General features: G+C 54.9%; 1 protein-coding gene across 4 annotated transcripts in view; it reads right to left on the bottom strand.

The window, feature by feature from the left end:
* LOC133356815 (inositol 1,4,5-trisphosphate receptor type 1-like) overlaps positions 1-13,049 on the bottom strand; it is a 434,548-nt gene that overhangs the window by 335,904 nt on the left and 85,595 nt on the right. For all 4 annotated transcript variants that reach the window (XM_061574522.1, XM_061574523.1, XM_061574519.1 and 1 more), the window contains exons 6-9: positions 7,093-7,191; positions 5,797-5,880; positions 5,442-5,588; positions 4,220-4,315 (exon numbers count right to left, since the gene is read on the bottom strand). In XM_061574522.1, the coding sequence (XP_061430506.1) occupies positions 4,220-4,315; positions 5,442-5,588; positions 5,797-5,880; positions 7,093-7,191 (426 nt within the window). The remainder of the gene's footprint in view (positions 1-4,219; positions 4,316-5,441; positions 5,589-5,796; positions 5,881-7,092; positions 7,192-13,049) is intronic.

Raw genomic sequence — 13,049 nt, 5'->3', positions numbered from 1 at the left:
GGTGGTGTGGTGGGGTGGTGGTGTGGTGGGGTGGTGGGGTGGTGGTGTGGTGGGGTGGTGGGGTGGTGGTGTGGTGGGGTGGTGGTGTGGTGGTTGTGGTGGGGTGGGGGTGTGGTGGGGTGGGGGTGTGGTGGTGTGGTGGTGGGTGGTGTGGTGGGGTGGGGGTGTGTCGGTGTGTAGGTGTGTCGGTGTGGTGGTGTGGTGGGGTGGGGGTGTGTCGGTGTGTCGGTGTGGTGGTGTGGTGGTGTGGTGGTGTGGTGGTGTGGTGGGGTGGTGGGGTGGTGGAGTGGTGGAGTGGTGGAGTGGTGGGTGGTGGGGTGGTGGGGTGGTGGTGTGGTGGGGTGGTGGTGTGGTGGTGTGGTGGTGTGGTGGGGTGGGGGTGGGTGGTGGTGGTGTGGTGGTGTGTGGTGTGGTGGTGTGGTGGGTGTGGTGGGTGGTTGGTGTTGGTGGTGTGGTGGTGTGGTGGGGTGGGGGTGTTGTGTCCGGTGTGTCGGTGTGGTGGTGTGGTGGTTGGTGGTGTGGTGGGGTGGTGGGGTGGTGGAGTGGTGGTGTGGTGAAGTGGTGGAGTGGTGTGTGGTTGGTGTGGTGGTGTGGTGGGGTGGTGGGGTGGTGGAGTGGGTGGTGTGGTGGAGTGGTGGAGTGGTGGTGTGGTGGGGTGGGGGTGTGGTGGTGTGGTGGTGTGATGGTGTGGTGGTGTGGTTGGGTGGTGGGTGGTGGTGGTGGTGGTGGGTGGGTGGTGGGGTGGTGGAGTGGTGGTGTTTGGTGTGTGTGGGTGGTGGTGTGGTGGTGTGGTGGGGTGGTGGGGTGGTGGAGTGGGGGTGTGGTGGTTGTGGGTGTGTGGTGGTGTGGTGGGGTGGTGGTGTGGTGGGGTGGTGGGGTGGTGGTTTGGTGGTGTGGGGGGTGGGGGTGTGTGGTTGTGGTGGTGTGGTGGTGTGGGGTGTGGTGGGGTGGGTGTGTGTGTCGGTGTGTCGGTTGTGTCGGTATGGTGGTCGGGTGGTGGGGTGGTGGTGTGGTGGTGTGGTGGGGTGGTGGTGTTGGTGGGGTGGTGGGGTGGTGGTGTGGTGGGGTGGTGGTGTGGTGGTGTGGTGGGGTGGGGGTGGTGGGTGGGTGTGGGGTGTGGTGGTGTGGTGGTGTGGTGGTGTGGTGGGGTGGGGGTGTGTCGGTGTGTCGGTGTGTCGGTTTGTGGTGGTGTGGTGGGGTGGGGGTGTGTCGGTGTGTCGGTGCGGTGTGGTGGTGTGGTGGTGTGGTGGTGTGGTGGGGTGGTGGTGTGGTGGAGTGGTGGTGTGGTGGAGTGGTGGAGTGGTGGTGTGGTGGGGTGGTGGGGTGGTGGTGTGGTGGGGTGGTGGTGTGGTGGTGTGGTGGTGTGGTGGGGTGGTGGTGTGGTGGGGTGGTGGTGTGGTGGTGTGGTTGGGTGGTGGTGTGGTGGTGTGGTGGTGTGGTGGGGTGGGGGTGTGTCGGTGTGTCGGTGTGGTGGTGTGGTGGTGTGGTGGTGTGGTGGGGTGGTGGGGTGGTGGAGTGGTGGTGTGGTGAAGTGGTGGAGTGGTGGTGTGGTGGTGTGGTGGTGTGGTGGGGTGGTGGGGTGGTGGAGTGGTGGTGTGGTGGAGTGGTGGAGTGGTGGTGTGGTGGGGTGGGGGTGTGGTGGTGTGGTGGTGTGGTGGTGTGGTGGTGTGGTTGGGTGGTGGTGTGGTGGTGTGGTGGTGTGGTGGGGTGGTGGGGTGGTGGAGTGGTGGTGTGGTGGTGTGGTTGGGTGGTGGTGTGGTGGTGTGGTGGTGTGGTGGGGTGGTGGGGTGGTGGAGTGGGGGTGTGGTGGTGTGGTGGTGTGGTGGTGTGGTGGGGTGGTGGTGTGGTGGGGTGGTGGGGTGGTGGTTTGGTGGTGTGGTGGGGTGGGGGTGTGGTGGTGTGGTGGTGTGGTGGTGTGGTGGGGTGGGGGTGTGTCGGTGTGTCGGTGTGTCGGTATGGTGGTGTGGTGGGGTGGTGGTGTGGTGGTGTGGTGGTGTGGTGGAGTGGTGGTGTGTCGGTGTGGCAGGGCTCGTGGTTCAAGGCCAGGAGAGCCACCCCTGACAACGCTGCGAGATTTTTCCGTTTGTCCGAACGTAAACTAAAAACTTTTTTCTTTTTACTTACCAGGTAAGACCCACAAATGAGCTGTGAGACTCTTTTTTTCAGAAGCGGCCTGGCCATCACGGATGGATGGCTCAGCGAAGTGGCTCGTCGCTGTGTGTGGAAATGTCTAGCAGCCAAATGACTCTAAACGCGCTACGTTGATTCTAAACGTGCGGGGAAAAATCCGTAGGACCCGGAGAAGAGAAACCACGTGACCACGGTGATCGAACCCACGACCTCCAGTATACCAGGCGAGGTAGTTAACATCTCGCCACAGTGGCACCACATTCCATGGTGTTATCCTAAATGCTCTTAGTTCTTGCGGTAAAGTCACGTAGGTAATAAAATGAAATTAAAATGAATAAAAATAAAACAATAAAAATCACGACGTTGCGGAGGCAACACAAGCTTCCGTCTTCAGGTGAAACTGTCACAGCAAAATATCTGTAGCCTTATATAGTGGTTCAAGGGGGGAGGAGCCAGGAAGGGCAGCGGGGGAGGAGGAGTTGTGAAGTGGTCAATTACTGCTTTTGTTATACTGCTGGGTGGCAGTGGCGGCTCCTGCAAAATCTCTCAGGGGGGGGGGGGGCAAATGCCTGGATGATTTATAAGGATAAGGTCCACCCATGCAATGGATAAATTAACAGCTTAAGCATGTAAAGGCAACTTCACTTCTTTAATATTAATGAAAAATAAAGTGACTCTTACAATACATCTTGTTTGTTTCTATACTCACTATTAATACAATCCACTCAAGTTTCTTTTATTAAAGATTCCACTAGGTGGCGACAAATAAAATTGTTGACTGAAACGTGCTTACGTATGATGACGTAAGCACGTTAGTGCGAGCCCTCCCGGAAGCCATAGAGAATGCATTGCAGCGCCCCCCGTTCGAAAAAAAAACATCTTTGAATGTAAGTCTATGGGAACACTCGGGGCGATTCTCTGCCGGATTGAAATCGCCCAAAAAGAGGCGGTACTCCACAGAACGTGACATGACGCTGATTGGACTATATCCAGAGGCACAGTGACGGCTAGCGTGACTCTGTGGTTGAATGACATTGGTGGTGCGTCGCCCAATCGCCCTAATGAAGAAACCGCCCCTGCTGGGTGGGTAAATTAATTAAATACGATTAAGCCGCTTTTTGTTATGCTGTTTGTGCGCAAGTCACTGTGGGATGAATGGAACGTATCGGGAGGGGGGGGGGGGCTAACAGAGGCACGTGACTTTACCGAAAGAACTAAGAATATGAATCCTTGCAGTCACGAAAACTTCAAATCTAGAAGTGTTATCCTAAAACCACGGAGAATTTTTTCCCCCCTCATTACTGTGATTGTCCCGGGCAGTGGTGGTGCTGCCTGTAGTGATTCACTGCGGAGGCAGCAGCAGTAGCAAGGGTTGGTAGATCACAGCACTCATACACAAAGATGTTGTTGTTGTCACACTCCCCTTCATTCATGGGAAAGCGGAATTTCGCAACATCATCATACCCTGGTTGGTCAGGAGGAGGCGGTACAGCAGAGTGTGGATTAATCGAGTGCGGATTAATCGCCATTTGTTTATTAATCACCACCTGTATGGGGATCGAGCGTTGCTCCCCTCTCTCGCGCAAGGCACCACCTGTCACTTCCTCTGACATATTCCTCCTTGAGGATCTCAGGATTTTCACGAAAGTCGCCGCGCGGCTGGATTACGACGCGGCGGCAAGTCGCAACCCCGTGGTAACGTCGCGACCCCGTGGTAACGTCGTGACCCCTGGGTAACATCGCGACCCCGTGGTATAATCGCGACCCCGTGGTAACGTCGCGACCCCGTGGTAACGTCGTGACCCCGTGGTAACGTCGCGAGCCCGGGGTAATGTCGCGACCCCGTGGTAACGTCGCGAGCCCGGGGTAACATCGTGACCCCGTGGTAACGTCGCAGCCCTGGGGTAACATCGCGACCCAGTGGTAACGTCGCGATCCTGTGGTAACGTCGCGACCCCGTGGTAACGTCGCGACCCCGTGGTAACGTCGCGACGCCGTGGTAACGTCGCGACCCCGTGGTAAAGTCGCGACCCCGTGGTAACGTCGTGACCCCATGGCAACATCGCGACCCCGTGGTAACGTCGCTCACCTCCGCCGCCAGGTAGTTGCCCGTCGCCAGGTGCTTGAAGCGGAAGAGGCTGTTCCAGTGCCCGGCGCCGCCCCTGCAGGGGTCGTGATGAACCACCTGTGGGCAACATCAACAATGGCAGCAGCGTCCGTTCAGAATTCAACACCGAGACACGGCGGCGGCGGCGACGTCACCGCGGCACACGAGCGTGCCAGGCTAGGTGCGCTTTGAGGCCGTCACCGCGTGAAGTGCGGAAGGGTCGCTGCCGCCGGCCGGCTGACCATCGGTCGCGGGACGGGACCCAGGGTGCATTGCGTTTGCCGACCGAGATGACAGACGCACCGCCTGCGCCCCCCCACCACGTTTTGAGCGATGTGGGGCGAGCGGCGAGTTAGAGGGGTGAGCGGTGGGGGGGGGGGTGGGGGGTCTCCTGAAAGCGGCGGCACGACACCCTCCTAGCCCCCCCCCCCCCCCCCTCGTGCAGGAACAGAGCTGCTGTTTAAGTCACGAGCTCAAGGGGCAAAGGAGCGAGAGTTTGAGGACAGAAGGTCCCCATTCCTACTGAGCCGGGCAGTGAGGTGTGCACACAGGGGAGGGAGGGGGACGGGCGCTTGGGGTATCACCCCCCCAGAGAGGTGTTAGTCACTGCTCTGAGGGATATTTAACGATCATAAGTGAGTTGCGGCCGTTACGTCCGCAAATTTGTGCGCGTTATAAATTACATTCTTATTATTACTCGGCGTGCGTGGGTTACTTTGTTACGAGTGTAGGTATGTTGAACTTCTTTCGCACCGTACGTAGCTAACCGTGATAATCGGATTGCAAAGGACAACAAACTCTGTATGTTGAACTGACTTTGGGCTTCGGTCGTCCGCGGAATTTCTGTACCCCCCTTGTTACGGTTTGTGCTTTGTCCCAGGCTCGTGTCAAAGAAACAATGAAAAACATTATTTTAAACAATTTTTATTTTACAAAGTAAGGCCGCATTGAGCTGTGTAGTTCTTTTTATGAAGCGACCCAGCGTTCACAAATGACAGCTCAACGAAGTGGCCCATCATCGCGCGGAAATGTACAGCAGCCAAATACCCCGAACCCGTGATGTTGATTCTAAATGTGGAGGGAAAAGCTGAAGGGACCGAACCCACGACCTCCCGGTACACCAGCAGAGGTCGTTAACACCTCGCCACAGCGACGCGCAAAAAGTGTGAGCGTGGGGGGGGGGGGAGCGAGGGTGGCCTCTGACCTCCACCTCCCAGAGTGCTTTGGAGCTGGTGGCGGATGACGCCGACTGACGCCCGGTGGTGCGCAAGAACACGTGCTGCTTCTTGCGGTACTCGTCGCACGTCAGGAACTTCTCCTGCTCCGCGTGGAACAGGCGGACCACGTCTCCCTGTGTGGCACGCACGCACAGAGCCAACGATCAACCCCCTCCGGCCCGACCGCAAAGCCTTCACCAGGCCGTTGGGGCGAGCGCTGTTGACCCCGTTCCCGTTCCGATGACGTACGCGTGCGCGCGCGCGTGACGGACGACAATGCTGCCGCGTGTCCCCAGGGGGGGAGGTGGGAGGGCGGGGGGTGGGGGGCGGTCGTGGACTCACCCCCTTGAGGATGTCGTCCTTGTTCTCGCAGTACTTCATGAACAGCGTGATCTTCCAGCTCGTGTTGCAGTTCACCGAGTTCACCTGCACGGCCACGGCGCGACGGCGACAACGGCGTCACGAAGGCGCTGCGATGCTGGACGCTCACAAAAGTCTGCGGCAACCGAGGTTATATAGCCCCTCGTCCCGTACTACAGCAGGCGTCGTGGCCGGGATCGAACCCACGGCCTCCTGCGTACCTGGCGAGGTAGTTAACATCTAGCCACCGTGATGATGAGAGAGAGAGACACGCAAACTTCAAATATACAGCAGCAGGCGTTGTGAACGGGATCGAACCCACGGCCTCCTGCGTACCTGGCGAGGTAGTTAACATCTAGCCACCGTGATGATGAGAGAGAGAGACACGCAAACTTCAAATATACAGCAGCAGGCGTTGTGAACGGGATCGAACCCACGGCCTCCTGCGTACCAGGCGAGGTAGTTAACATCTCCTAGCCACCGTGATGATGATAAGAGAGAGACACGCAAACACCAAACATACAGCAGGCGTCGCGGTCGGGATCGAACCCACAACCTCCTGCGTACCAGGCGAGGTAGTTAACATCTCCTAGCCACCGTGATGATGAGAGAGAGAGAGACACACAAACTTCAAATATACAGCAGGCGTCGCGGTCGGGATCGAACCCACAACCTCCTGCGTACCAGGCGAGGTAGTTAACATCTCCTAGCCACCACGGCGCCCCAACGGCTCATCTGCGAAGCGGTGGCTCGGCCGAACACGAGAGAAGCGTTCGAAATCGCAACGAGACATTAAATTGCAACAACGATATCGTCTCGGTCACGGTTACGCACGGTCGCACTTGCGAGGTCAACTCGGTGAATGCGGCGGTGCGCGCCACCTTCACGAAGCATCCCCTTTAATCCGCTGAGGCTATAAGGGGGGTGGGGGGGGGGTTCTTTGTCTTTCTGCAAGACGCACCAACTGTGCACAGTGAGGGAGCACAGGTGGGTGCATCTCACCAGCCATTTCACTCAGTCAACCCATTGCAAAGCTGGGTCTGTTACATGGCCTCAAAGCGCACCTAGGCTGGCACCGGCGCCACGCGGTGATAACAACCATAACTCGGTTAAAGGGGTTACTGTTGAACATGTTAACGTTCAAATCAGTCGTCGTCATCGTCGTCATCATCATCAGCAGCCGTGATCGATCCGCTGCTGGATAAAGGCCCAGTCGACCAGTGGCGTCCTCCTCAACGTCCCATCAGAGGACCACGACGTGTGCCGGGGATGGTTCACCTCCTTGCAGCCCAGGTTGTCCACCAGCTCGTAGTTGCTGGCGTGCAGCGGCTGCCCGGCGTTCACCGGGTTCAGCACCACCTTGTCGCCCAGCACCACCTGCGGCAGACACAGCGCATCGCACCGGGCACCGGCTCGACCGAATGTGTCGTGAGATATTGCTCGCAATCATCCTCACCGGCCAGAATCATAGAGACAGAGAGAGGGAGAGAGAGAGACAGCCAGATGGGATTCGCACGAACCGCTACACCCTCTGCTTGCCATGCATAAATGCAAAAAACAAAGGTAAAGATCTCCCGTGTAGCCTGAACAGACTGTTGGGGCAAGTACTGTTAGTGAGTAGCACCTATGAAGGCCGGCACGGCACACGAGGGGGTGGGTGGCCAACACCACGCCCGACCGCCTTTGTCTCCCCAGTGGCGATGTTTACACAGCGCACGAGGTACTAATTTGAGGCTGAGTGGACTTAGGGGACGCCTATGTCGATGACCGGTTCAGGTAATCGTCACCGGCGTTGGTGGCTGTCAGCGGGAAATTGAACTCGGGTGGCCGAGCTCGTAGCACCGTGTGAGCTAACCACTGCAAAGGAAAGGATCCTGCGTATAGCATCAACAGACTGCTGGGGCAAGTGCACACACACATACACACGCACGTACACACACAGCTGCAACGCCGACGCTGTGTCATAGGAACAGTGGGAGGGGGGGGGTCAGAAGTCAACGGAGGTCAGAGCGGGAATGTGTGTGAGACGAGAGGCGACTTCTCCACCGACGTGATCGGGAAGACGTCTCCACCGGCACGGACAAGTAAACTGCCTGGAGGTGCATCTGACGTGTTTACACCAAGCTCTAACCGGAGTGGGGGGGGGGGGGGGTCAGGCGGCGCAGTGTGGGAATGTCGGACGCGTCGTGCGGCTGACTCAAGCCTCAGCCAAAGGGTGACACCGCGTCAGGCGCAGGCGACGCGAGCGGCGGTGAGCCGGAGGTTCGATTCCAAGGCCGTGGCTCGGGATCGAGCGGTACGGTAGCCGGCCCTGCGCTAACCAGCCGTGGTGAAGTGCGGTCAGACAGTCCACGTGACTCACACGGCGCAGGGAGGCCTACGTTTGGCAGCGGATTGACAAAGCGCCGGACATCATAATCATCACGATGACAATCGCCGTCTTCTCCAGAATGCGCGAGCAATTAAATGAATCGCCGAGGGACCGAGCGACGAGCTGCGGCGCGAACCAACACAATCGCCCGAGCTCTGCGATCCTCCGCACGCGAAGATGTTTCCAGCCCGACCGAAAGAGAGTTGTTTCACACAGAAGCAGGCGCCTGTCGAATCGTCGTATCGCGGGATCATGGAGCAGCGGCAGCGGCGGCAGCAGCAGCTTGCTGGGAGGACTTCATCCGGCAGTGGATTGAGCATGGCCGATGATAACCAGCGATGATGATGGCATTGCAATTGTTTTTCGAGTCGCAAACGGTCGCTGTCGTGCGCCCGTTCCAAATCGATGAGGATTTCTGGATGAGGTCATTCCGAGGGCATTTGTTTGCGATGGCCATTCACCCTCAACAGCCCTGCCCACCGCCCTCTTGCCTACCAGCGATCAGCCTCCCTCTGCCACCTCTTGCCTCTCCATGTCCACGGCTCTGGTCCCAGGGTAATTGACGGCTGGACATTTCTACGTGATGATAAGCCACCTCGTTGAGCTATCTTTCGTGGCCAGGTCACTTCTAAAAGAGAGCTACATTGCTCAGTGGGTCTTGCATGGTACAATAAAAAAATGTGTTTAGTTCATAGTAAATAGTAGTTCGGGCGAGCCAGGGTACGGGAATCTCATCGACGCCCACGGGAAGGAAGGGAATTTCGCAACACGTGCTTCTTCCACAGTGCTGCACGCGGACTATCTGGCTTGTTCATAATCAACGTGTTTGGGTTAGATCGCGTTATTTATAAATGTGTCGCAACCCTCCACCACCCGACACGGCCAATCAGCAAAAAAAGTGTCATGTTGACAAAAGACAAATAGTTCACTGCTTTAGCCCACCGGTGTGTTGAAGCGTGAAACCACAGCATGTACAATTTTTGAGCACGAAGTTTCGCTGGTAATTGCATCCAGCATCATCGGGCAATTCCCCAGAATGGTGAGCCTCTGCTCTGGCTCCCGGTCTTAAATAGAGCACCAGCAGCAGGGTGACGTCATCATTTTACTCATCAGGTGCAACGATTTGAGGCGGAGGGGGGGGGTTATTGTAATAATATACTCTGGTCTCCTTGGTTATTTCGGTAAAGTCACGTAGAATGGAAATAATAAAATAATAAAAATAAAACATAATAAAATAATTCTCACGACGTTTCGGCCACAACGCAAAGTCACTACGTGACTTTACCGAAAGAACCAAGGAGATGAATCCCTGCAGTCACGAAAGCTTTAAATCGAAATATATACTCTGGCTTAACCGCCCGAATGTCAAATTGTAGCCGTTGCTCAGCCATCTGCATCATCAGCAGCCGTACGAAGGATGAACGAGTGCAACACGACAGGCCGCATCCAGCGGGCCATCAGCGGCGGGATTTTTACGCGAAAATGTGGAGGCTGGACGCGCCGTTCAGGACGAGCCACCGTCTCGTCACCGTCTCCCTGGACCACGCTTTCGTGACTGCAGGGATTACTCTTTGGTTCTTTCGGTAAAGTCACGTATAAAGATAAAATAATAAATTAAATAATAGCATACTACGACGTTTCGATTGCAACACAAGCAATCATCATCAGGTATAAAAGAAGTAGCAACAAAAATCTAACCAGAAAACTATAGACAGACATATAAGCAGACAGACATCACAAAGATACACAGAGAGAGAACACGTATCGGCACAAAGAGAGAGATCGTTTCTGTGACGAGGCCTTAAATAGAGAAAGGGGGGCGGGGGCGGAGAGAGGGAGGGGGCAAAGAAAAAAATAGCATGTCAATGAGTGCGACGACGCGTGGTACGGTACGCAAGCTTGAAAATTAGGTGAACGGGAGAGAGACACACTAAATTTAAATAACCTAGCAAAATATCGAAATGTAATGTAATGCAACACAGAGAGTCGGTCAACACACAATTAACGCATAGCCTGGTTAATGCCTCGATGTGCCAGCTCCGTCGGTCTTCTAACGGTGGGGGTGGGGGGGGGGAGCGGGCATTGGTGGGGGAGTGGGGGGGGAGCTGGCATTGGTGGGTGGGTGGGGGGGGGAGCTCGTTGTGCCGGCTGCAGATTGCCCGTCGTTCTGTTAATTACCGCCCCCCCCCCCCAACTCCTGCCCCCCAACCCCTCCTGGCCCCCAATTCTCATCGGGTTTGAGCAAAAGAGCCGAGGGCTGGCCCCTAATCGAGCCATCCCACCCACCCCCCCACCACCCGCGGACTCTACACACAACATTAGCGGGTGGTGCGCGGATAATATTCTTGATTTGATTTTAAGGCGAGCTGATAATCTGCTTGGTGCAGGGTGCCAAGCTGGCAAAGCATTGCCAGAGCACGGAACGGGGTTTTTCTTTGCAGCATGACGAAAGGGGATAAAGGCGCAGCCCTGCAACTGCTTGCTCACACCACCACCACCACGACATCACCACCATAACCACCACTACAACAACCACCGCCACAGCTATCACCACTACTACCACCACCACCACTAAACCACCACTACCACTACCAAAACTACCACAACCACCGCCACCGCTATCACCACAACTATCACTACCAAAAACAGACAAGGATCCCCTGTATAGCCTTAACAGACTGTTGGGGCAAGTGCTGTTAGCACCTATGAAGGCGGGAACGGTACATGAGAGGGTGGGTGTGTTTTTCTCTCTTCTCATCCTCATCACGATGGCTAGGAGATGTTAACAACGTCGCCTGGTATACAGGAGGTTGTGGGTTCGATCCCCACCCTGACGCCTGCTGCTGTATATTTGGAATTTGCGTGTCTTTTTCCCCGTGGTGGTCACGTAGATTTTTCTCTCCGGGTTTTCCCTCCAAATTTATAATCAACGTGCGTTCAGAGGATTTGGCTGCTATGAATTTCCACGCGATAAGCCACTCCGTCGGGCTATCATTGGTGGCCAGGTCTCGTCTGATAAAGAGCTGTAAAGCTAAACGGGGCCTTACCTGGTTAAATAAAAATAAAGTAAAATATTTTAGTAACTGCTGAGCTCTGTGCAACATTGATGTCTCCAAACCGCCGCTGGAGCGACGGTGACACTAATCCACGTTTCATTCCGAAAGTTTTAATCCGCAGACCTCTGCTGGAACATTCCACTCTCACCACCTTCGCCGTTGTTGTTGTCATGTTTTTTTTTTCCGCTCCGTTGCGGGAGACGGCCGGCCGCCTGCTGTTATGATGTTTGATATTTTACGATGTTTCATATTTACGATGTTTAAACCCTCCGCGTTGATTCGCGCTAGCAACTGCTTTTGATGTCACCCGTGTTTAACTCTGCGCTTTGATTTGCTGCAGTCGAACATATTTGCCGCGATGTAATATTCACGACATTTAACCGTGCCATGACAATACGTTTACCGTATTCTACGGATTTACAAGACACACTTTGAAATATTTGATTTTAAAGCAAAAGTTACAATATGTTACGTGTCTCAGCCCGCGTGCCACTCATGCCACTGACCATGCAGGAGACGTTCCACCGGTACTGCGCATAAACTCAAGTGAAAAAAAAACCTCATTGTTTTCACTCGGAATGCGACGACGCACCGTGAAGCGCCGCTTGCCGGTACCGCCGCAGCGTTGAGCGCTGGTCTAGCCACACCACGCGCCCGGCCCGGCGCTGTGGGCTCATCGCCCGGGTTATCGTAGGGCCCTGTGGTCCGCCGCGTAGCCTCCGTCGCTCTGTTTCCGACACATTTATATTATCTAACCAATCTAACCCCAAAAAAACTATATTATGGATGACAATGGTCGCGAAAGCCTGTTAAACGGGGGGGGGGGGGGGGGGGTAACACCTGTGAGTGGGACGGTCGGTCGATGAATTAATCCGGGCTAAGGCCCGTTGACGGGGAAAGACGCTGTGCGTCTGAGAGGCGACACATTCGATGCAAGCGACGTCACCTGACCTTCTGCCGCGCCTTTCATCCGGGAGAATAACGGCGGTCATGTTTGATCAACTCCTGTTGGAAAATGAGACTTCAGGTCTCTCAATAATAGTAATAATAAATATATAATGCGAGTTGAACGCGCGGGCTTTCGCGACCAATATCATTCATAATAAAGGTTTTTGGGCTAGATCGCCTAAGTATAAATGTGTCGTAAACCTCCGGTAAGGTTTGTCACGTAAACAAAGCGCCGATTAGTGACTACGTCAGCCCACCGGTGTAAATCCACAACATTTACAATCTGAGTAGTTCGACGTTTCGCTGGTATTTACAGCAACCGGCATCATCGGGCGAACTGGCAGAATAGTGAAGCAATGCACCTGCTTCCCGTTTTAAATATAGAAAGATGACGTCATCACATTATTTATAATACGAGTTTACAGTCCTTTGTAAATGCACTGCCGGATGAAAGCCTTCCATCATGTGATGTGGATTCATGGGGAGTTGCTCAAGCATCCTGGCCTTAAAATAAGAACATTGAGTTGAATATTGGAATTGAGTGTAAGAAACTAATAAAAATTATGTTTAAAAAAATATCAGACAAAATTTAACATTTTAATTCGTGTCTGCAAGTTGGTGCCACATAGAGGCAGTATCGTTCATTTAACCGCGAGATTAAATCAACCCGATGACATGTGTGAAACGCCGTTGCCTCTTTGATAAGAGTGGCCTGGGACCCATATCTTAAACAGAGGGTCATTTAACCCATAAAATATGTCAGTTAACCAGCATTAATTTTGAAGCAGGCCCTGATTCTGCTGACGAGACACCGTCCGGCGAAAACTGGTCCAGAATTTTTTGCTTGCATTTGAACCAAT

This window comes from Lethenteron reissneri, chromosome 55, assembly GCF_015708825.2.
Source record: "Lethenteron reissneri isolate LAM-NWPU_2019-01 chromosome 55, ASM1570882v1, whole genome shotgun sequence".
Classification (NCBI taxonomy): Eukaryota; Metazoa; Chordata; class Hyperoartia; order Petromyzontiformes; family Petromyzontidae; genus Lethenteron; species Lethenteron reissneri.
This window is presented reverse-complemented; position numbering and strand designations above follow the sequence as displayed.